Source organism: Pezoporus wallicus, unplaced genomic scaffold (genome assembly GCF_028554395.1).
Source record: "Pezoporus wallicus isolate ANWC-B61680 ecotype Strahan unplaced genomic scaffold, APGP_CSIRO_Pwel_v1 contig_9719, whole genome shotgun sequence".
NCBI lineage: Eukaryota > Metazoa > Chordata > Aves > Psittaciformes > Psittacidae > Pezoporus > Pezoporus wallicus.
In genome coordinates, this window is record NW_026642910.1 from 1,100,762 (window position 1) to 1,121,856 (window position 21,095).

Genomic DNA, 21,095 nt, shown 5'->3' on the forward strand with positions numbered 1-21,095 from the left:
GCTGACGGGAAGATCCCGGTTCTATTCTGTTCCACTCTGTACATACACCTGGTAGAAAACAGTCCCTCCCTTGAGCTCTTGGAGTCAAAATACAGCAAGCAGAGAAAGGTGTTGAGACAAGAGCAAATTACTTCTCCTTCTACAGCGAGGAAAAGGCGGCTTGGAAAGGCTAAATCACTGCATGAGGTCAGGAAGGGAACTTCCAGCTGTCTCCAAGACACCACAACAGTCTCCCCCATCCTAAGGCAGGGTTGCAGGACTCGCCTGCTTCTTCCTGCAGCCTTTTCCCTCCCTGCTCTCACTTGCACAGGCATAAAGGGAGAGTGAAGGGAATGCTTCCACCCACTACACAGAAATATCCAAGTCCGATGTGCTAAAACTCCTTTTCCTTCCTAAGGGATAGCAAGGGGGGGGGGGGGGGGAGGCATTTGTAAAGCTGAACTCAGCACATACTCCAGCCCACGTTCATACCAAGGCATTCCTGCACCCCCGTGCCCTTGCACGCACAGGACGCACGGAGCCAGACAGACGAGTGCCCACAGGCAGCGGGTGCCCGGCTTTGCTCCTTTAATTACACCTCCTCCGGGTGAGAAAGATAAGCCCAAATGGAGTGACTGCATCAAGGGAGGAAGCCTATAAGTTATTCATAAGTTCAGGCTCAAGCTCCTCTCTTGCTTTCACTCCATGACACCTTCAAAACATATTATTCATCTCTTCTTTTTTTTCACCTCCTCTGGGAGCAGAGATGGTAATTGTAGTAAATATATTTGCTGCCAAGTCATCCTCACACAGTGCTAGGGGTAGGGACCTGAGGCAGAGGCTGCTGTCAAGATGCTTTGGGGTGCCCAGGCTCCGTGAAGGACATCCCCACGCTGCTATGGGGACCACACTGGGGGAGAACCTCCATGCAGCCCATCACTGAGACATCTACTACCCCCCCAAGAAACACAGCCAAAATCAAACCCTTCCACTCCACCCCATTCCAGATGAGAGGCCCACAGTCCCCACTGAGCATTTGCCAACAGCGCTATGGCAAGTTGAGCAGAAGACTTTACTACATCCCCACTGAGCCCACACTGGGACCATTGTTTCCCTTGGGTTGCTGCACCCCATTTTCACCCATTTGGGCAAATTTTGGCTCATAAGAAATCACAGCAAGCCACGACTGCAGGCAGCGCTGCCTGCAAAGAGCCTTTGGAAACAAGAGCCACAGCACAGAGGTTTTGTTTGCCCTCTCAAGGCTGTTCCAGACAGAATAATGCTACTGCCAACTGAAGCAGCTCTCCTTGAGCTCAAGAGGTTAGTTTTTCTGAATGCAGCGACACGAATCCTTCTCTCGGCCCCATAGCACAGAGGATTTGTTGTACTCCGGTGCAAAAATAGCCCTGAAAGCATCGTCTATGGTCACACCAGGCTGAAGCATTGGTGTACGGCGCCTGGGAGGAGGGAGGCAGGGGCATTGGTTTTATTTGTCCTCAATTCCCAGGGAGGTCGTTCACTACAGTGCCCCTGGCACTTCCCCAGCCCTTTCTAACACATTTGATTCTTGGGAGTTTCCTTCATCTCATTTCCTTCGTTGGTTATTGCTCCTTCAGTGCTGAACTCAGCAAGATCGCTTCTGTTTAGAGTGAGATTAGCACCGAGTACATTAAATGCATGGACTAAAGGGCACTGGGTCGCCACCCCAGCTCCAAACACCCTTTAACACCTTCCCAAGTGCTTTTTGCTGGGTTTCCTTTTAGCTCACCTCTGCAACACCGAAAGCCTCAGCAGCAGGCTCTCGCAGGCAGCAGCATGTCCTAAGGAACCCTTCAGACACAAAGAGCCAGGAACCAGACCCGATGCTGAGCATCCTTTCTTTCCCATTAAAATTGATCTGCAATCAATGATCCTCATGGGTCCCTTCCAACTCAAGACATTCAATGACTCTATTCCACTATGGCAAATTATGTGCTGAGGGACAACATGATGCTCACAGCAGAACGAAGGGTGACGGGGACAACACGATGATCACAGCAGAAGAAAGGATAGATGGAGAAGGGGCTGGTTAAGCCCAACAACATGCCCCCCATGAAACAGCACCCTGCAGCTCCGAAGTACACCTTCCCCTCCCGGTTTAAGCCCCAGAGCTGTGATCTCAGAGGGAGGAATAACCCACATCCCCTGCAGGAAGGGGACTGATGCAACACTGTGCTTGCGAACCACATCCTTCCCTCACGTGCAAGGACCTAGAGAATTCACTTCCCCATTTTAAGCAGGTTGCAATGTGTGTTTGGTTACTCTATTCTCTTTATTCCTCTACCCAAATGAACCAGATTCCTCCTTATTCCAAAGGTTTTGCAGCCACATTTTCCAGCCCATGCTGCTGTTATTCCCCATCCCAGCCGGACTCTTATCACAGCTCAGCACCTCCATCCCCTGCTTTCCAGTTGATTAGCTGTCTATTTACCTACAGATTACAAGGAGGCAACAAGTCCACCCAGGGAAGAGGCACGGTTGCATGGGCAAAGACTCTGCAAACAGATGGCTTGAGGAGATACAGGATGTTTACTGCTTCGTGTGCGCTTCTGGGCTCGAGGGTGACATAGCCCTGGCACATCCCTATGTTTCTTGGCATTCTTTTGCTCCTCTTCAAGCTCTCTACCACCCTCTCTGGGACTTGGAGAGTGAAGACAAAGACTCAGCCAACAACCTGGGTCTGCCCTGGAAGATGGTGCAAGGCATTGGGTTTAAAATACCTGCCCTCAGAGCAACGCGATTGTCTCATTTCCAACCACCCTAAACATGACAATGGGATAGTCACTTTGGGGGTGAAAACACCCACACAGCTCTTCTCCAGCCCCTCTGAAGCTAGTGGTCACAGCAGCAAAGCCAGGGCTCAGCAGTGACCCGGGGAAGCCAGCCCTAAGAGGAACAAGCTTCATTTCCCCCAAATAACCCCCCTTTACAACTTGAGCTTCTCTTCCTCGCCCCAAACAGATGGCATTCCCTGCATGCTCCTTCTCCTTCCTCCCCGCCCCAAGCTTTAAAGGGTTGTGGTGTTACAGAGTCGGCTCAAAACGCGCTCAAGATTAGTTCTGTGACCTGCTCGAGCGAGGCAGACAGTTGAATGTGGTAGCAGCGAAAAGGAAGGAAAAATAAAGAACATCATCAAGGAAAAGAAAGAGGCAGCTCTTGTCGAGAGCGCAGTGGTACAAGGAAGTGATTCTTCTCTCCCCATTGCAGTTGGGGGTTGCTGTTTATGGCCGTGCTACACGCCACATCCTTCCTTCTCCATCATGCAGCTGTAGCATGGGCGCATTGGAGAGGGGAGGCACGCAGAGGGGGAAAGCAATAGCAACAGAAATTGGATCCTATTGAGTTTTCAATAGGACACCCAAATATATACATATTTCAGCGTGCTTGTGTACAGATAGACCAGTCAATGGAGGAAGCTGGGAATAGTCGGTTCCGAGTAATTACAGTGGGGGGAAATCATTGGAATAATGAGCAGTTGCTACCAGAGCAGGCAGGGAAATGAAATGCTGGCTGCTGTTTATTAAACAGTGCTTTATTTTCAGTTTAGGGTGTTTGGGAAGAAATTAGGTGACAAATACACAGCGTCACTGAATGATGGGGAAAGCTTGAGATCATTTGAGTCGCTCAAGCTGCCATGCTCGTTCCCTCCATTCCTTTCCCCTCTTTCTGCCTTTCCTTGCTGTTTTCTCCCTCTTTCCCTCCCCTTTCGACTGCAGCAGCCTCGGGAAGGGGCCCTCAAGCAGCTCTGATGCCACAGGAGGAAGAAAGATGGTCTCTGCCCTCAGATCTCAGCGCTGCACCATGGGCACTGGCAGCAGTGCTGCGGGATGCCAGCGCTGGACCAGAGCCACCCGCAGGGACCATAGGCAGTGGGATGGGACTTGGAGACACAGCAACGAGAGCATCACCCTTGATCAGCCACAACCTTCAAAGCCTTTGAAGATTTGGTGTTATTTTCCACCAATATCCTTGGAAGGATGATGCACATCCCACATACACCCAGAGCTGCCTAGCATATGCTTAACTTTCTTCTTTGAACACCACCAAAGAGCTACAGAGCACAGGAGAGAGCCAAAGCACAACCAACACGTCTGAGCCTCGTAACAGCAAAACATCTGCTAGGAAAAGTAAGAGGAAAAGCACATGAAAACCAGACTATATTTAGGAAGAAACAGTGATTTCTCAGCCTAACTGACCTTTCCTGATGTGGTTCTTGGCCTTGCAAAAGACAAAACATATAAGTCTTGCAAACACGCAGCCCCCAGCCTGCTGGTTGTAATTCCCACTGTCCCCACATCCAAGATGAGATCTGCATGGGGCCGTTGCATTTGAAGCCCTGTGGAGCACAGACCAGAAAGCAGGAAGAGGAGCAGGATAACACAGGGAAAGGGAGACGGGGAGTGGAAGCTCATGCTCTTCACTAGCTCTTACCCACTGCGCTCCGGCTGCTGGAGCATAACGTAACCAGACATGGATCAAGACTGAGGAAGGAGAGATGAAGTCTGAAGGAGAGGGAAGCGCCTGTGTGTATATGCACAAGATTTAGATTTCTCAAAAGATTTCACACTGTATTTCACCTAATTCACATTTCTAAGCTGCTCCCTTAGCAATGCAAGAACCGAGCATCAACGAGACGGGTCAAAAGCTTCCCGAGCATGAAACATCACCAGGTTTTCAAATATCCCTTTCAAAAGCTTCCAGTTCTGGATTAAGGAGTTCCCAAAGACCAGGCAGACAAATCCACGCTCCCAAAAACGCTCTGCAAGAACAACTTGACACCTCCCAGACACAGGATAAACCAGCCTGCTTTGACAACAGATTAACACGCACCATGGTACAGTACCTTGGAGATGTCTTCTCCTCGGGGTGATGCAGCAGTCCATGGCAGAAGAGTCAATGTGGTCCTGCCTGCAATGACAAGAGGATGCTCATTCACACAAGGTGCAGAGAATTCAACCTTTCATTGCAAGCTTAGTTACTGGGGAAGAAAGTGAACAGTTTATAACCATTTGTATGAACATAAAGCAACCTAAGGAGACACAAAGAAGCCTTCCCCATAGCATAGCCCAATCCTGAGCTGGAAAACAAGAGAAACTCCCATTTTTGGGTGGGTAAAACTGTCCTCAAGCAGTGAGCATCCTCAGGGTCTATACACAAGGATGCAGAAGTGCTTTCCCACCCAGAGAAGGGAATTCACGTTGTGTCACTTATAACTATGAGCAAAACCACAGGATCACTATTAAACCTGGAGCTGAAGTAACCTCACAGCTCCACCACATCCCTCAGTGCTGCCTTTCCCATATCTCTTCTCACCCTGCAAACCAGTGACCTCTATTCGCACCACCTCTGCTCTGCGCTAAGCTTCCAGCATTGAGGAGAAAGAGCAAACTAAAACCCCCAGGAAACAACCATCCATCACCATACAAATAACTTAAACCCCCTGGAGATAAATTGGAGCTCCTTTTCGCTGTGTTTTCCAAGGTGCTGCTTAAACACTGACAAGGGAAGGTGCACAAATCCATCAGCAGAGCTCTCCGGCCTGCAGAGGAGCACAAAGACGGAGCGGAGCTGGGATAATTATACCCCTGTCTCCATAGAGCCAGCTCGGCTGCAGCCCACATGCTCCACAACAGCTCACCCAGCCCCATGCAAGGGTGTTTTAGCCCATTCTGGCCCGGGAGGGGTGTTAAATCACTGAGCAAGATGCTAATTCCCATCTCTCATCACCTGCTGGCTCGCAAAAGGGGTCTAAATTGAACTTTCTCAGCACAGACACCTCCAATGTGTCCGTTCCCTCACACTGGCCGCTGTAAAAACACATCTTCCCCCTCCAACACCCCCACAATGATATACAAATAAGCAGGAAACAGCCAATATTTGCACTTTGGACTGGTCTTTGCCTCCTTTTGATGCCTAAGGTGTGAGGAGCACAGAATAAAAGGTGGTAAGAGCACATTGTGGCTCCTTCCCTGCTATCTTAAGGCACGCAGTGATAACCGGGGCCAGGGAAGGCTTGTTGCACACTGCATAAAGAACACAGGTAACACACACACCCCAGGAGGGATGTTTCCTCCCCCGAGCACTGGCTTTAGTGGCTTTTCAGCTACAAAACACACAGCAGGGGCTCTGTGCTTGCAGGGGCAACCAAAGGGAAAGCACAGCCTCAAATATGCTCCAAAATTAGCAGGGGATGGGGAGCAAAAAGCAGTTGCTTCTGACTGCATCTTGCACATCCACGTTCCCAATCCTTTCTTCCTTCATCCTAGAACCCCCTCAAAGCCACATCCCGAAGAGCTCAAGCCAGAAACCCTGTTGCCTCCTGGGCTAGCACAAGCATGGTGAAAAGCACCTCTTGAGCCATGGCTTGCCCTGAAGATGGAGAGCAGCTGGACCACCGCCTGGAAGGCAATTTATCCATCTCAGGTAGGGCAAACCCCAATTCCTCTGAGCAGCATCCCAGGCATTGGAACTCCGAGCACAAAGAGCTCACCAGGCTCAGGGGGTTTGTGGTTATGGATGAGCTGTTTCAGTAAGGAGGTGGCAGCAGCTCCAAGAGCTAAGCAGCCAAGTCCCTGCTGTCTCCAAGCTGCAGATACAGGTTCCTTCAGCTCCGTTCCATAGTGACTGAACAACTTAAGGTGTTAAACCAGACACAGCTTCGTGCCAATTGCTCCTTGAGTTACCCAAGTTGTCAAGTCAAACACCAAAGAGCCCTTGGTGTCTCCAGGTGGCAGCTCAAGGCACATTCTCCCTACCTGAGGAATCAGCCTACCCAGAACATGCAGAGTTTGGGGCAAAAAGGTTCCTGTCCTCCTTCGAGATCCCAAGATTTCCCCCTCCTGGGATGGAAAAACCCTTTGGGGACATCACTGGGAGATGCACACTTGGAAATTCATGCCACATATGCCAATGACACTGATGGAACACTGGGGGGGGGGGATAACCCACTGCTGCCCCAGTGCTGTCCATCATCACAGCCTCCCTCCTCTGCTGATTCCACCTAATGTGCTAATGCTCATCATAATGAATACTGTTCAAAGGGAAAGGCTCTCTGGAGACTTCAAATCTCAGGCTCAGGTGCTCAGGCTGGGATAATTGGGTGACTCATTCATTAAGAGAAAGGCAATTTCCAATCTATTACATTCTTTTAGAACACAAAGCTTTCCCCCCCCTCTCTCCTTGCCCTGTTTCTGGCCCAAGCCCAGCTTGAGCTCCCCCTGTGTTCAACAGGGCTGTTTCTGCAGTGGAGGAGCATGACACAGACCTGCTCCCATTCCCAAGTCCTGCTTTTAAAGTCTTTGGAGAGCCCTTTTTGTTGCTTTCCAATATCCATATTAAAGAGTAACCAAGAAAGGGAGAGACCTGGAAATGAGATACAAGGATTGGGTGATAAAACCAGCTCCACTGAAGGCCATGGAGAACCTCTTTAGGCTTTAGGGAGGTACAGTTTGATGAAAGTAGCAAATGCCAGGTGATTTCTCTCAGCAGAAAAAGACACCTCAATCCCAACCAACCCCAAGTTAAAGACGAATTAAACCCAGCACTAATGTTTAGCAGTGAGGGTGATTAACCTTTAAAAGCCACTACCTGGATTCAGCATCTCCTGAGGTCCTTAAATCAACCCTAGACACCTTTGGGAAGATTTATGGTCGACAAACACAAAATCCTAAGCACAGGAAAAGAGGCATCTAATGACTTTCTGAGGTTATGGGATCTAAAAGTCCCTTCTGGCCCTAAATTCATTGTGAAATCAACCCCCAAAGTTTGTCTTTGAAGCTGCTCGCTCTGTTGCTGTATCCCAACGGCCTGCCTCCAATTCAAGCTAAACCAAAGACAAGACAATGAAGGGAAAGATTCAATCCAACCTTCTCCATCTTTGCCTTCTTTTCCTCCCCGTTTGAAGTTGATTTTGGGGGAGGAAAAGGCACAAAACTATAGCTGGAGAGATTATCTTTGAGCTGTTCCTTCCAGCTCCAGTTTTGCAAACACAGACAAGAAACAAATCGACCCCAAGAGCTGCCCTGGGTTTACCAGGCACCCGGACACTGTTTGCTCCCCAAATATGAGTGGCTCTGTGCTCTACAGTGCTGGCTGGGTTACTAGGACAGGTTGTCCTGCTCCTCGGGCAGAACAAGCAGTGACAGAAAACCACTTTAGAGCGGTGTAATTGCAACCGTGGCGCAAGTTGAGTGTACACAGACCTACTGGCAGAGGGAGAAGTGATGCTTCCAGCCAGCAATATCAGAGCAGCAAACATTTCAAGTGCCAACGGCTCCTGTGGCTCCTTCTCTCTGCTTTTCCTCTCCAAAAACCATGTCCTTCATTCGCTCTTGCCCTGAGCTCTCGGGCTCACTGATTACCACAAGTCACTGGAGTTTTATGTAGCTTCACCTTGTGGTTACTACACCGTGCATCATCCAAAACCAACCTGGACAGCTTAAAGACGTGGCTATGGGGTGGAAGATGGTGCCCAGGACACGTGGCAGGGTCACAGCATTGGGTGAGGTGAGCTTCCAACACTCAAACTGAGCACAAAGGCACAGGAACAGTGCGTGGCTCTCACCGGCACATTAAGCACAGCTCAGCATCCCCCTCCTCTTAAGATTTCCCTTTGCTGCTGATTTCTATCAGCCACCACTTCTTGCACTGACATGGTTGCAGCCTGTCTCTTCTCCCTTTCAGCCTCGAGATGTTGCCCTTCATTTCTTCTGGGTTCATTTGTTCTTCCAGCAAATGATTTTCCTGCACTGATGATATTTAGCAGCAAAAGCACACAGTTCAACCCCAGGAAATACCCATCTATCCCAGCTTCTACCACCACAGTGAGTGGAAACAGAGATTTAGCCTTTGCCTGCATGACCTCTGCAGCAAACATGCAATAACCTGGAATTCAATGTCTCCTTCACCATGGAATGGGGCTGAAATCTCAATGGCAGTGTCTTCCCTCTCCATCAGTCCCATTAACCCCAATTGATGAACACCTTTCCCTGCCTTGAGTGCCCTTCTGCTTGCATTGCCCTTGCCAGAAGCTCTTCTCATTCTCCTCCAATGCATTTAATAAATCCCACCACCCTGGTTTCCAAGAGGTGAACGCTCTCTTGACTTATTCCTGGCAGCACCAGAGAATGAGAGCAGAGATACCTATGACACCCAAGCTATGAGAGGGATGTGTTTACCCATGGATGAACTGGATGACGGCCTGAAGTCAGCGGCATCCCTCTGATCCAAGCAAGATCAGAGACGATGCTTTTGGAGGGCTACCAACAGACCTATCGTGCCTTGTCCCGAGCTGAACATTCTTTACCCACAGCTTGACTTCCAACTAAGTCACAACCTGTCACCACAATACTTTTGTCTCTCTGATAGGACTCTGTTTCACACCCAGAGAGCCTCTGAAACCCAGCCAAGCCTGCATCCCCTTTGGCTGCCCATTCATCCTTTGCCCAGGGATGCAGCCTTGCTTCCCTGTGGACAGCAACTCTGATGGAGGAATCTGCAGGCCAAGGCAATCTGGAAGCAACACCTGATTCCTGCCTGGTTTGAGCAGCTTCCATGGAGTTTCTGGCTCAGAAAACAACAGGCAAAGACTCGGCTTTTATGGCACTGACAGAGGGAAGAGGGAAGAAACCAACATGTCTCCTTGTCCTCTTTTACCCTTCCCAGCCCTAAAACAGGGGCGCAGCAAAGAGACAAAACCCCAGCATGGAAAATCCTCCAGGAATCTTGGATAAGAGGCAGGGAGCCAAGAGCTGGAGCCAATCAACAGCTGCCTCCTGAAGCTACCAAAGGGATAAATGAAATGCATTCATCTCCCCACGACTCACAACGGCACCGTTTTGATCCGACACCCAACTTTGTGGCAATCAACTTCATTTACTTCAATAACAACTGCAAAAGGCAAGTTTTCCATTCCAACAGCAATCAGAGACGGGTGCCGCGGCGCTTTACTGTACGCATCTTCTTTGTTTCTAAAGCAAACTCCATTCAAGGCATTCTCTTTAAAGAAAACAATTCCTTTCTCTATTATTCATCTGAAATACAGAAGGAGGACACAAGGGGCTGTGGAAGCACATAGCTTGTTTCTGACGTCTCTGGAATAGTTTTTAGGGAGACAAAATGCACTGAGCAAAGGGGGTTGGTAATTCCTCCCATTCCCTCTGGTTCGTGGATTTATAATGCTACCCATCACCCCAGTGACTGCATGCAAACCTTTGCTAGTTGAACCTGTTTAATTCGCTTACTGCTGTTCATGAAGACCAGTAGTTTCAGTGCCTTTACTTGGGACCTGCAGCTATGCAGCAAATGTGCTTGCAAGGCATCTGCCTAGGTTTTCTACCAAGCCATCAAGTATGTGTGACTCTAATGCCAAAAGAAACTCCACCTTTGGGCAGGAGATTCAATGGGAAAATACCCTTTGGGATGCCAAAGACACAGGACGGGGCAGCTCCTAAAAGGCTGGTTATCCCCTTGCTTTAGGTATAGCCGTGCACCAGCTGCTGAGAGCATCCCTGCATCCTCAGTCCCTGTTTCCTGTCAATCCCAACAGGCAGGATTCACCTTCATCCCTCCCATATATTTTTAGTCTACATCTAGAAGACATATCCAGAGCTCTTGTTGTCAGTGAAGAGAGACCAGCACCTCTAGAGGGCAATTCATCCAACTGGGAGAAGATAAATGGCCTCTGGAGATGCTTATTTCTCTCCACCGACTAGGAGAGAGCCTGAGACAACCAATCCCCATGCTGACATGTAGCTTTTAGACATGCAAGCGAGAGCAGATTAATCCACCCCGTTAATGGGGCTTTTAGGTTTTGCTGGCTGGATTTACTCATGCTTGCTCAGCATGTTGAGCCCCATTGCCACACCACAGGGGACCCAAAGAGTCCTTTCTCCTCTTCCCACCTTGGGTACCACCATCTTTACTCCAACCACACACCTCTGAATAAATCAGACCAGCACCTCCCTTCCTTCTATATCCCACTTCCCACCTAGGACATCGCTCCTCCCTCTGTCCTTTCCCTGCTCCAGCGCTCCTGACTCCATCCTCTGTCTCTCCTCACTGGTCTCCCACTAATCTGTGCACAGGAGCTCCAGCCTGGCTATTGATCACTGTTTGTGGGCTCTCTGTAAACTTTGGCTGTAAAGGTTTCATTAGGCTGCCTCATAGTCATTACATCAAGTAATGGAAAACATCCATCTCCTTCTAGCTCCTCTGCAGCAGCCAATGGAAATCGGTCTGGGGAGCGTTAATCAAGCCATGAAAACCATCAGCAGCTCAGGCTTTGATGAAGAGAAGCCCTGTACACTGAGCTTACATGGCAAGGGCTTGGTAGCACAGGGGCTACTACAGGGGTGGCTTCTGGAAGCCTCCCCCATATCTGATGGAGCCAATAGTGAGAATACGTGAAAGCAGCCCCCAAGGGCAGTGAAAAAGGACCACAGTGCAGCCCATGGTAAGGCAGACTGTCCCCCTGCATCCCATGTTGGTCCACAGGGGTGCAGAGATCCAGCCTGCAAGTGAGCATCTCCACAACCTCCAGGCTATCGTTTCTCCATGGGTCACTCAGCTTTCCTTATTTACACCAGCCCCAAACTGGACCTTGGCAAAGGTAAGCCAAGATCCCAACCCTCCCCTTGCACCTTGCACCGGGCAGCTAGATACCGAAGGAAAAGGGATCCGTTTGGGACTGGGAAGCCAATATTCAGTGCTTCATCAAGGCTGAACACTCACTGTTACCCTTCAATCAAGCCTTACAGTTGAGCATCACTCTCCATAAGGTCACACTTTGGTACCTTTCCTTTAGTCTTGCTGTAGACAAGCAGCAGGAGCCATCCCTTTCCTGCAGAGCTCTCAGTACAGGATATCAGAGCCCTCTTTCCCCTAAAGCCCAATACTGCTGCAGCAATTCATACACGAGGTCCTGCTGCTTGCAACAGCCCCTGAGCACACCAAACCAACCCCAAACCAGGAAGCCACAAAGGTGACTTAAAGAATTAAAGATAATCAATGTTCCCACATCAAGAAAAAGCCCAACAATGCAAAACTGCTTCACTATGGATCCCAGACCTGCACAGCACCATCCCTCCCAGCAACTCCAAGCCCAAGGCTGCATCTCCCAATGGTTTCAACTACACTGAAGCCAGTTTGGATGCAAGAAGCCACCAGCCCAACCCAAGCTCACCAAGGCATGAAGAACTCCAGGCCCATTGTGCCTCATAGCAGGTTGCAACTGGTTAAGGAGGCTCAGATTTGAGAGTCAACAGCAGCCTCTAGTTTCAAAGGCCAGTACTGATCTTGTCCCTGGGCCCTCCCCAGCACCAGAGGATGTTTGCTGACCCTCAAAGTTGCTGCAGTTCTCTTGGAAGCAGCCTTTTGTAGCAGTCTTTCCATGTTATTTTAGCAGCTGCTGTCTTACAGGCTGCTGGAATAAGAGATTAATGCTTTAATTATACCATGTGAAAGCTGGGAGGCTGAGCTTTCGGATGGTATACAGCACTGACTTCTGGCACTTGTGCATCTTGAGGGAGTACACACTAAAATCAAGCCGGAATCCAAGTGAGGAATAGAAGTGGAAAAGAACTAAGACAGTACTCAGAATAATGTGTTTTTAATGCCCAATATCTCACAACCAGCTGGGGCTGGAAATTAAAGCTTCATGCTTGTTGCAAGTGGGGGATCCTGTCTTGTGAAGACTTTATCTCTCCCATCTCCAGCCTTGGTGTTGCAGGAGGTATCGGATGATAAAGTTACCTGCATTTGCTCCATGGAAGCATCTCATCAGCCTCCTTCCCCACCCAGACAGTTCAGGGCTATGTCTGACTGCTCCTGCATCCCCTGCCCTTCTTCAGTCACTGTCAGCAGCGTGACGGAGGGCTGCCACATCCCTAGGATGGGCATGGAGACGTAGCTGAGGAAAACCAAGCTGGAGTCCCTCATTATCCACCAGTATTGCCTTCATCACATGTGGCAGCTCTGGTGCTAGCTGGTGGTACAACCGGAGCATCACCACGGCTGGTCCTGCATCCCGGCCACCTCCTGCATCTCTGCTGCCTCCTGCATCCCTGCATCCTGGCCACCTCCTGCATCCCTGCCCTTTTCCTCTCCATTTCCCTCTCTTCTTCCACTCATTTCTCCCCTCCCATCTTCATTCTCTCACCACCTCCAAACCTATTTTTCTCTTCTCCCCCCTCCCACCATCCCTCTCTCTTCTCCCCCTCCCTTCTACTTAGGAGCAGATCAATGTACTGAGAATGCTGACTAGGGAATTAAATCCAGCCAGGCTGTCTCTTTGAGAGACCTCTCACTAATCAGCTTGGATGGCTTCCTATTCCCCCCTCCACTCAACAGAGAACCTGCGATGAATTCGGCCATCCCTGCTCCTTGTCAGCCTGCACACAAGGAGGCAAATGTCTCTCTCATCTGCTCTGCACTCGGCTTTTCTTCTCCATCTCTGTATCGAGCAGGTTGGAAGCAGTACCAGGACTACCTTGTCTGCTTCTATTTTCTCCCCGAGCTGTGATCTCGACTGGAACACTGTCTGCCAACGAGTCATTCCTTCCCCTCAGCTGTGGGGTCCGTCTGTAGCACGTGGGGCTTCTGTATTTTGCCACGTCTCTTCTCAGAGCACAGCTGAGAAGGAGAATGGTGCAAATCAGGCTTTTCAGAGCCCCATTTATCTTCCTCTGCATCTTTCAACTGAGGAGCTTTACAGGAATTAGGTTTATGGACACGCTGCTGTGACTTCCATGCTCGGGGCCGGCCTGAAAGGATACTCAAGTGAAGGCTCCTCCAAACCTAAGGGCAGAGGCAGAGCTGAGCATGGAAACCAGGCAGCTCAGCCCACACAACGCTCAAAGCTCTCCAAATCCAGCCCCAACCTGCAGCCAGTTCTTAACGGCTAAAGAGAGCCCAGATTCCCAGCCCAGAGGGACTTGGGCTGCTCCGAAACCTGCTTCCTTGCCCCCAAACCAATCCCTTTGCCTTCTCCATCTGACTGTTTTCATTGAGTTCTGAAAAGTTCTGGTTGGGAAATGTCAAAAAGGAACGTTTTGACATTTCTACTACCTGGTGCTCTTCAACTGCAGTGTTTAACTTGGGCTTCGGGGGCTGAATGAAAACATCAGCTCTGCACAGGTCAGGAGTCAGTTCCTGCAATGCAGCAGCAGGAGAAACACGGACACACGGTGGAGGATTGGGAGCCAAAGCTGGAGGAGCCCAAATACAATCCCTTGGGCATAGCAGAAGGATGCACACAAAGGAAACGTTTGCCTTGCTTTGCCAACGCAACACGTGCCCCTTTTGCCCACCCGGAGCCCGCTGCGAGGCAAAATAACACGAGGGGAACACACACCAAGTGCTCATAAGAATAATTACAACCCAAAGTCAATTCTGTAGCATGTACGTGTTCCTTGAGCAGACGGTCCCAGGAGCAGCACAGCTAATGAAGCCTGGCTGCCTATGGATCCGTGTCTCACGGCTCAATTCTCTGCTGTCTAATGAGGTGCAAGCTCTGATCAAAGTTGCTCCCCACCATGGGGGAATTCGTAACAATGCGTTCATCTGGGGACGCTCCGAAGCTCGAGGAAGGCATGAGCTCACGCTGCCGCCTCTCCTCCCGCGGCACTGGGAGCTGCCGACACCAAACCCAGTGCCTTTGGGCACAGTGTGGTTGAAGGCACTCCGAAGTGGTGCAGACTCGCTCCTGCAGAGCCCCAGGGAGCTGCAAAGAGGGCTTCCCCACCTACACTGCTCTATGGGAGATGGGGACTGGAACTGTTGGCATGAGGCTGCAGGCAGCAGGACAGATCCCTTCTAATAGCAAACTAACATCACAGATACAGTGTTTGCACCAGTCCCCTGCTCTCCCAAGAGCCACAGGCAGCAGGAAAGCTGTGAAGTAGGACCCTGAAGCAGGTTGGAGATGTGTAGGTGGAGAAGAGCTAAGTTACATTGGAGGAAAGATGCTGTTTGGTCTGAGGGGAGGCAGATGAGGAGCGGTAGGAGCTCACCAGCTGCTGGTCTTTTATTGTAATAGAGGAACACAAGTGATGCAGAAGTAATTTCCTTGCATGGCTGCCTACGCGGGATGCAAGTGAAGTGAACCCAACTGTACACCAACGTGTGTAGTAGGCCTGTGCGCTTAAACATGCATGCAAACAAGCTCTGCTTCCCCAAAATCTCCCACAGGCTCATCCCTGCATCCAAATGAAGCAAAACGCAGTGTTTACCAGCACATCTAGAGCTTGCTGACAGCCAAAATAGAAGATTTCAGCTTCCGAGGCCCTCCTAGGATTAGCATGTTTCTAGGAGTGAGGTTTTAAGCAATCTTTTCGGTCCCTAGCAAAGATGCTACACAGGGCAGGATGCACCATGCCTCGGTGCGTGCTGCTGAGACCAAAGGAGGTGGGTTCAAGCAGCCCAGCTGAGCCTTTGCAAACCCTAAAACCAAAGGAGCCACTTCAGCTGACCAAGGGAGGAGGTAAAAGGAGAGGAAACGGAGCTTTTCCCCACCTCTGGGGCTGTTACATGAGATCTCCCTTTCTCAGTCTCAGCCTACAACAGCATGAAGATGCTATTTCCTCCTTCACCATTCCCTCTGAAGTCAGCTCTGCTCTGGCATCCTTTGGCTGTTGGGCATTTGCCATGGAATACCCTGGCACATGGATGCCAAACTGCAACTGGGCAACACCACCCTTAAAGCAAATAGCATCTTCTTCATGCACAGAGTAGGCAACACAGATACAACAGCTCATGCTTAGGATCTCTGCACAGAGATGCAGGTACCCAAACTGGAGCAGGCTTCATTCGCCCCTCACTTGTGCAAAGCAACACCCACTTATAGCAGCACTGTGAGCTGCCTCTGGTGATGGAGGAGCTCAGGCCCTCACTGCTGCCAGGTGATGGGATGCCTTTTGCTCAATACAGAACAAACTGATGAACCCCACTGTGTTGGGGCAGGCTGGCAGGTCAAAGGGAAGCTGTCAGCGCCAAGGCACTGCCATGCCATGAAGGGATGCAGCAGCTTTTCCCTGCTCCAGCTGGAGCTGGGATGCTGATGGCTGTCACAACCACGAGGGCAGTTTGCTCTGCTCTGAGAAGAGCTCCCACTCTTGAAGCTGGCAGCATCTGCTTGTTTCCATCACCACACAGCCTGGCTCTGTGCTGAGATGATGTGGCAGCAGCCCACAGCTAACATGAGGTGCCCGACACATGCGTGCCCTTATGGGACCTCTTCTCACAGCTGGTGCCCCCTCTGCATGCCAAGGAGTGGTGAAGGAGGCATCAGAGCCGTCACCTCATCTGCCAGGCTTGGGAGACCTTGGAAACAGTCACTGCACTTGACCCTCATCCTCCTCTTAATTAACAGCGTGGGTATTTAATTGCAGCCTTTTATTCATGGCCAGGTGTGTGTCTTTGTCAGAGGTCCCTGCTTAAATCATCCTCCTCGTCTCCAATAACAGCGTTAAGGATGCTCAGAGCCAGCTCTGGACTGTAAAACATATTTCCCTGATGCTTGTTCAATAATTCCCTGAGAATTAAAAACATCTATTACCGGCTGCAGGATGCTAAGAGGCCCCTGGAGCAGAGACCAGGCTGTAACTCACTGCAGGGGCACCAACTGATGCCGCAGATGCTGTTACTGAGTACCAGGCTCTGGCACACGGTGGCATTTGACTCTGTACCAGTCACAGCACAGGACTGAAGTTATCAGCCATGCCCATACCCCTGATGTGCTCCAGGAGTGCCCCTGTCCTAATGCCACCATTGCCATGGCACTGGGATGTTATCCCAAGGTGGCACTGAGGTGTTATTCCAAGGTGGCACTGAGGCCATAGCAAAGCTCCATTAAAGACCGTATAGAATCATGGACTGGTTTGGGTTGGAAGGGACCTTAAAGCTCATCCAGTTCCAACCCCTGCCACAGGCAGGGACACCTTCCACTAGAGCAGCTTGCTCCATGTCCCATCCAACCTGGCCTTAAATCCTTCCATTTCCCTTGCTCTGCATCACTCAAACACAATGGAAAAGGAGGGAGCAAAGCCGCTGAGTACAGGCAAACGTGGAAAGAGGGAGGATGAACCACACTGTGGCACTTGGTGGCAGCATAGGGACGGAGCCCAGGTGTCCCCAGCCATTCCCAGCAGCGTTCTCATCTAGAGATACCTGTTCAGCACCCGTATCTTTGGCTGCGGAGTGTGATAGAGGCGCTGCCTCGCCACAGAATCCCTGTCATCACTTCTGGCAGCTCAGAAATGTTGTTTCTGGAGAAATATTTATCCTGTTAATGAAGCAGAGGCAGCAGCAGAGGCCCCAGAAGGTCAGAGCCGCGCTCGGTGCAATCAGCTCCCTTCACAGCTCCAGCTGAATGGGGCTCTGATTGCAGATGCCAATCAGAGCACTCAATTTTGCCTGCCTATTTAGGAATTAAAACATAAAGGCACTTTCCCAGACACTGCATTTAGGGGTGGTTTATAGAACATAATCTTGTGGGCAGAAAGCCAGATGGGTTCCGAGGGTGGGATGCCGGAGTCAGGTGACTCCATGGAGAGGGAAAATAAGTTGCACACATCTCAAAACACACATTCTAGAGGGGGTTAGAGGATATCAGGGGGTTGCTGCCCATTGAACTCCCCCCCCCCCCCCCCCATCACCCAGAGCATCATTGGGGTTTCACACTGGTCTCTGTGCCTCAGGACTGAGCCGTTCTCAATGGCCACTGGCCAAGCTGCAGGTTTGGTTCCAGTCTCTGTTCTTTTTAGTTATTATTGGTGTTCCTAAGCATCTCTGTATCTTACCCAACACTGAGACATTTGGATGATCAGCAGGCAGGAGGAGAAACGAAAGCAAACCAAGCCAGTCCCTGCAACAGCTCCAATCCGAAAAGGAACAGCACTGAACTGCACGGAGCGCCTGGACTCATCCCGCCTTTCCATTTAAATCATCCCAATTACAGAGCAGCTCGAGTTAGAGCATCTGCCTCAAGGCTTGCAAGCCCCCCCCCCCGTGCCCCCAGGGCACAGCTGTTTGGATCAGAAGCGAAGGAACTCGCTGCAGGATCACAGCCAAAAAGGGATGGAAATGAGAGTTAAGCTGGAAACCCTCTCCTTGCATGGTCTCAAGAGCATAGGGATGCAAAGTCACCTCCATGGCATGTGGAGGACCTGAGTTTCACCATTTCATGAGGGACACAAGGAGGAGCTGAGCAGAAAAGCACCTGCAGCATTGCTACCCACATGGAGGCAATACAGATGATGCTCCAGAGCTGACAAGCCAGCTTCAAGAGAGAAAATACACCCATTCCCTCTGCATCCCTTGGCCCAATGCCTATCACCCGTTTCCCCAGGCTGTCACTTGTTCCTTGCACGCTTGACACGGCACTAAGCAGGCACTGAGCAAATCCCTTGGGATCTTTTCCCTCTGGCTCAGGTATGGGGGTTTTGTGCATTTTACTCCTATATCAGCAAATACTTCCAGCCTTTGCTGTCCTGGGAAAGCAAGGAGCTAAATGCAAACCCCTTGTGGTGTAGGTGAAGACAGCCAGGAGCCAAACACAGCTCTGTCCATCCTTTGGGACTGGGTTCAGAGTGACACAGCCCTGGGAAGCCTCTGATGTGGGATACGGGATGCTCCAGCCGAGAGCCAGCACTGGGACAAGAGCCACCTTGTTGGGATAGGAACAATAGTGAATGGTCCAGGCACAGAGAAGGAGCTGTCTCTGCAAGCCCCACAGCCTGCCTGGTACAACGGGGATGTGACAGCCTCCTGCCATCCTCTGGATGCATAGGATGCATCCCCATGGACATTCAAAATGGCAAAGGATGCATCCCCATGGACATACAGGTGAAGGATGCATCCTCATGGACACACAGGTGAAGGATGCATCCTTATGGGCACACAACCCTAGGGGCATGTCCAACCTGATCATCATGTCCATCAGCTGGTCCAAAACCACAGAGAAGGCAAAGAGAATGTACTAAGGGAAAACCCAGGATAAATAATCCTGTTTCCTCTGGCTCAGCACCTCTTCCCCATAGGGCCTCCCTGCCCCGTGCAGGAGCTAATGTTAGCACACCAGTTATGCAAGCACCTTATAGAGCGCTCCTATTTAAAGCTCTGCTTCAGTGACAGCACATGACAGAGACATTTCAATCCTCCACATGAACCATCCTGATGTGCTTCTGCTCTCTCATTCCCTTCACTCACAACCTGCCAGGGTACACATCTGCTCCCACATCTTCCCACCACATGCAAACGCCATTCTCAAGTGCCTCCCCATGCCTGTAGTCAAGGCTATATTGCTAACCCAGCTTTGATTACAGGATAAGAGAGCCCATCATGTCTTCATTTAGTTGAACACACAAGGTATTTAAACTAGAAAAGTGATGGTGGGCAACTCAAAAAGCCCCCAGTGATGTTTTGGGAAGGCAACTGCTTCCTATGCTCCTCGTTTCCTATCCCATAGCTCCAGCATCATTCACCAAAAACAGATGTGCTGTCACCAATAGGGAGCAGCACGGCAGCTCTTTAACACACTTGGGAAACTTGGGACAGCAGTGGAGAATTGCCCCATCCTAGCACATCCCAAGGCCAGCGTCCCCAAGAAAGCTGCAGCTTGCCATGGGAAGGATGCTCAACCCACCAAGCCTCATCCCCAAGCTCAGCGCCTTCCTCAGGGGCAGGTGATGTGGTTGCATAAGGCTGGCTCTGAAAAGCACACTGGGAGATGGCTGCGTGCACAGACACAAGCCCCAGGCTGGAAGGAGCTTTAGTGGGGTATCTCAGGCAGTATTTGTGTGGGGGTACAGGAGCGTTTCTATCTATCCTGGGTACTCCTCCAGTGAGCAAATATCCTCAGCCTGAAGCAGTCTCTGTGTGTGCAGATACCAACCAGACCTACCAGGAGAAGGGAAAAAAGAGCTCCAAACCCAAAGCTTTCCTCTGGCATTCATCATTTTAATTAGCAAAGCTGTGCCTGGAATCTCAATGGGGGATTATTCCATGAAAAGAGCCGGGCGGAATGGCACAAGTGGCTCCTCTCACTTCAGAAACGAACAGAACTCTCTGTGAAATTATTAGGAATATTAGGTGGCCCGTTTCAAGCACAACACGCGCATCCTGGGGGCTCACCCTATGGCAACGTGATGGCTGGGATGGTTTCAAGCTTATGGACCAGCATCCCGCCAATCCATCGGTCCTTCATCCCTTTCTCCCGCATCACCCACCCAGACATCCCCTGGTTGTTGCTCACAGTAATATCAATGCTGGGAGGCAAAGGAGGCATCGAGTGCAGTCAGTCCCATGGCACTGGGTATCACATATCACACACGTGCTACTTACGCACCACCCATACGGATACGCCGAGGAAATACATTGACGCTAAGTCTTCATCCTCAAGTAACCATAAAAATCATGACAGTACATGAAACCACAGGCCTTTTTCTGTGTTTTTTAACAACAGCCTCTTGTTCTCTCTTAGAAGGGTTAAAATCTTCCTCTGGGAAGATTAAATCCACAGTTTCACATTCAAACGGTCCAGGGTCTGCACAGCCCTGACTATATTTGCGCGCCTCCTCCAAGCACAGGCAATCCCAAGGGACCACTTCTGCTCACCACAAGGGAGAGATAAGGGGGTGGCAGCATCCAGCATTCCCTATAAATTGTTAATGACCCAGCCAATTGCCTGAATAAATAGGTAGCAAGCAGCAAGCTCCAGAATCACCCCCATTTGTCTCCCCTAAAAGCATCCTTGCTGTAATCTCTTCATTAAAGGCGCCTTGGCTTGCAGCAGGCTGTACTGCAGCACTGCTCTGCCACCGTGACTGGGTTTTGAGCTCTTCCCCCTATCATTGAGTGGAAGTTAGTGGAGTAAAAAGCATTTCAGGATCGTGGTGTTATCGCTTTGTGCTGAATTGGAGGCTACAAAACTGCTCAGCAGATCCTCAGCGCTCAGATAATCAAATCAAACTAAGGGAGCGCCAACTGGAAACGCAGCCTGGCGCCCGACCAAACCCCCTTCCCGAGGATAACAATGGGAAAGGCAGCATTTGAAGGAGTTAAAGCTGCCTGTGTGGGTTTTT

At 50.4% G+C, this 21,095-nt stretch overlaps 1 protein-coding gene across 1 annotated transcript in view; it reads right to left on the minus strand.

Annotated features, from left to right (window-relative positions):
• Nucleotides 1–4,916, minus strand: part of LOC130611927 (protein CEPU-1) — a 332,011-nt gene extending 327,095 nt beyond the window's left edge. The window contains exon 1 of the mRNA XM_057433178.1: nt 4,862–4,916. Coding sequence (XP_057289161.1) covers nt 4,862–4,901 — 40 coding nt within the window. The 5' untranslated portion in view covers nt 4,902–4,916. The remainder of the gene's footprint in view (nt 1–4,861) is intronic.
• Nucleotides 4,917–21,095: the final 16,179 nt, after the last annotated feature.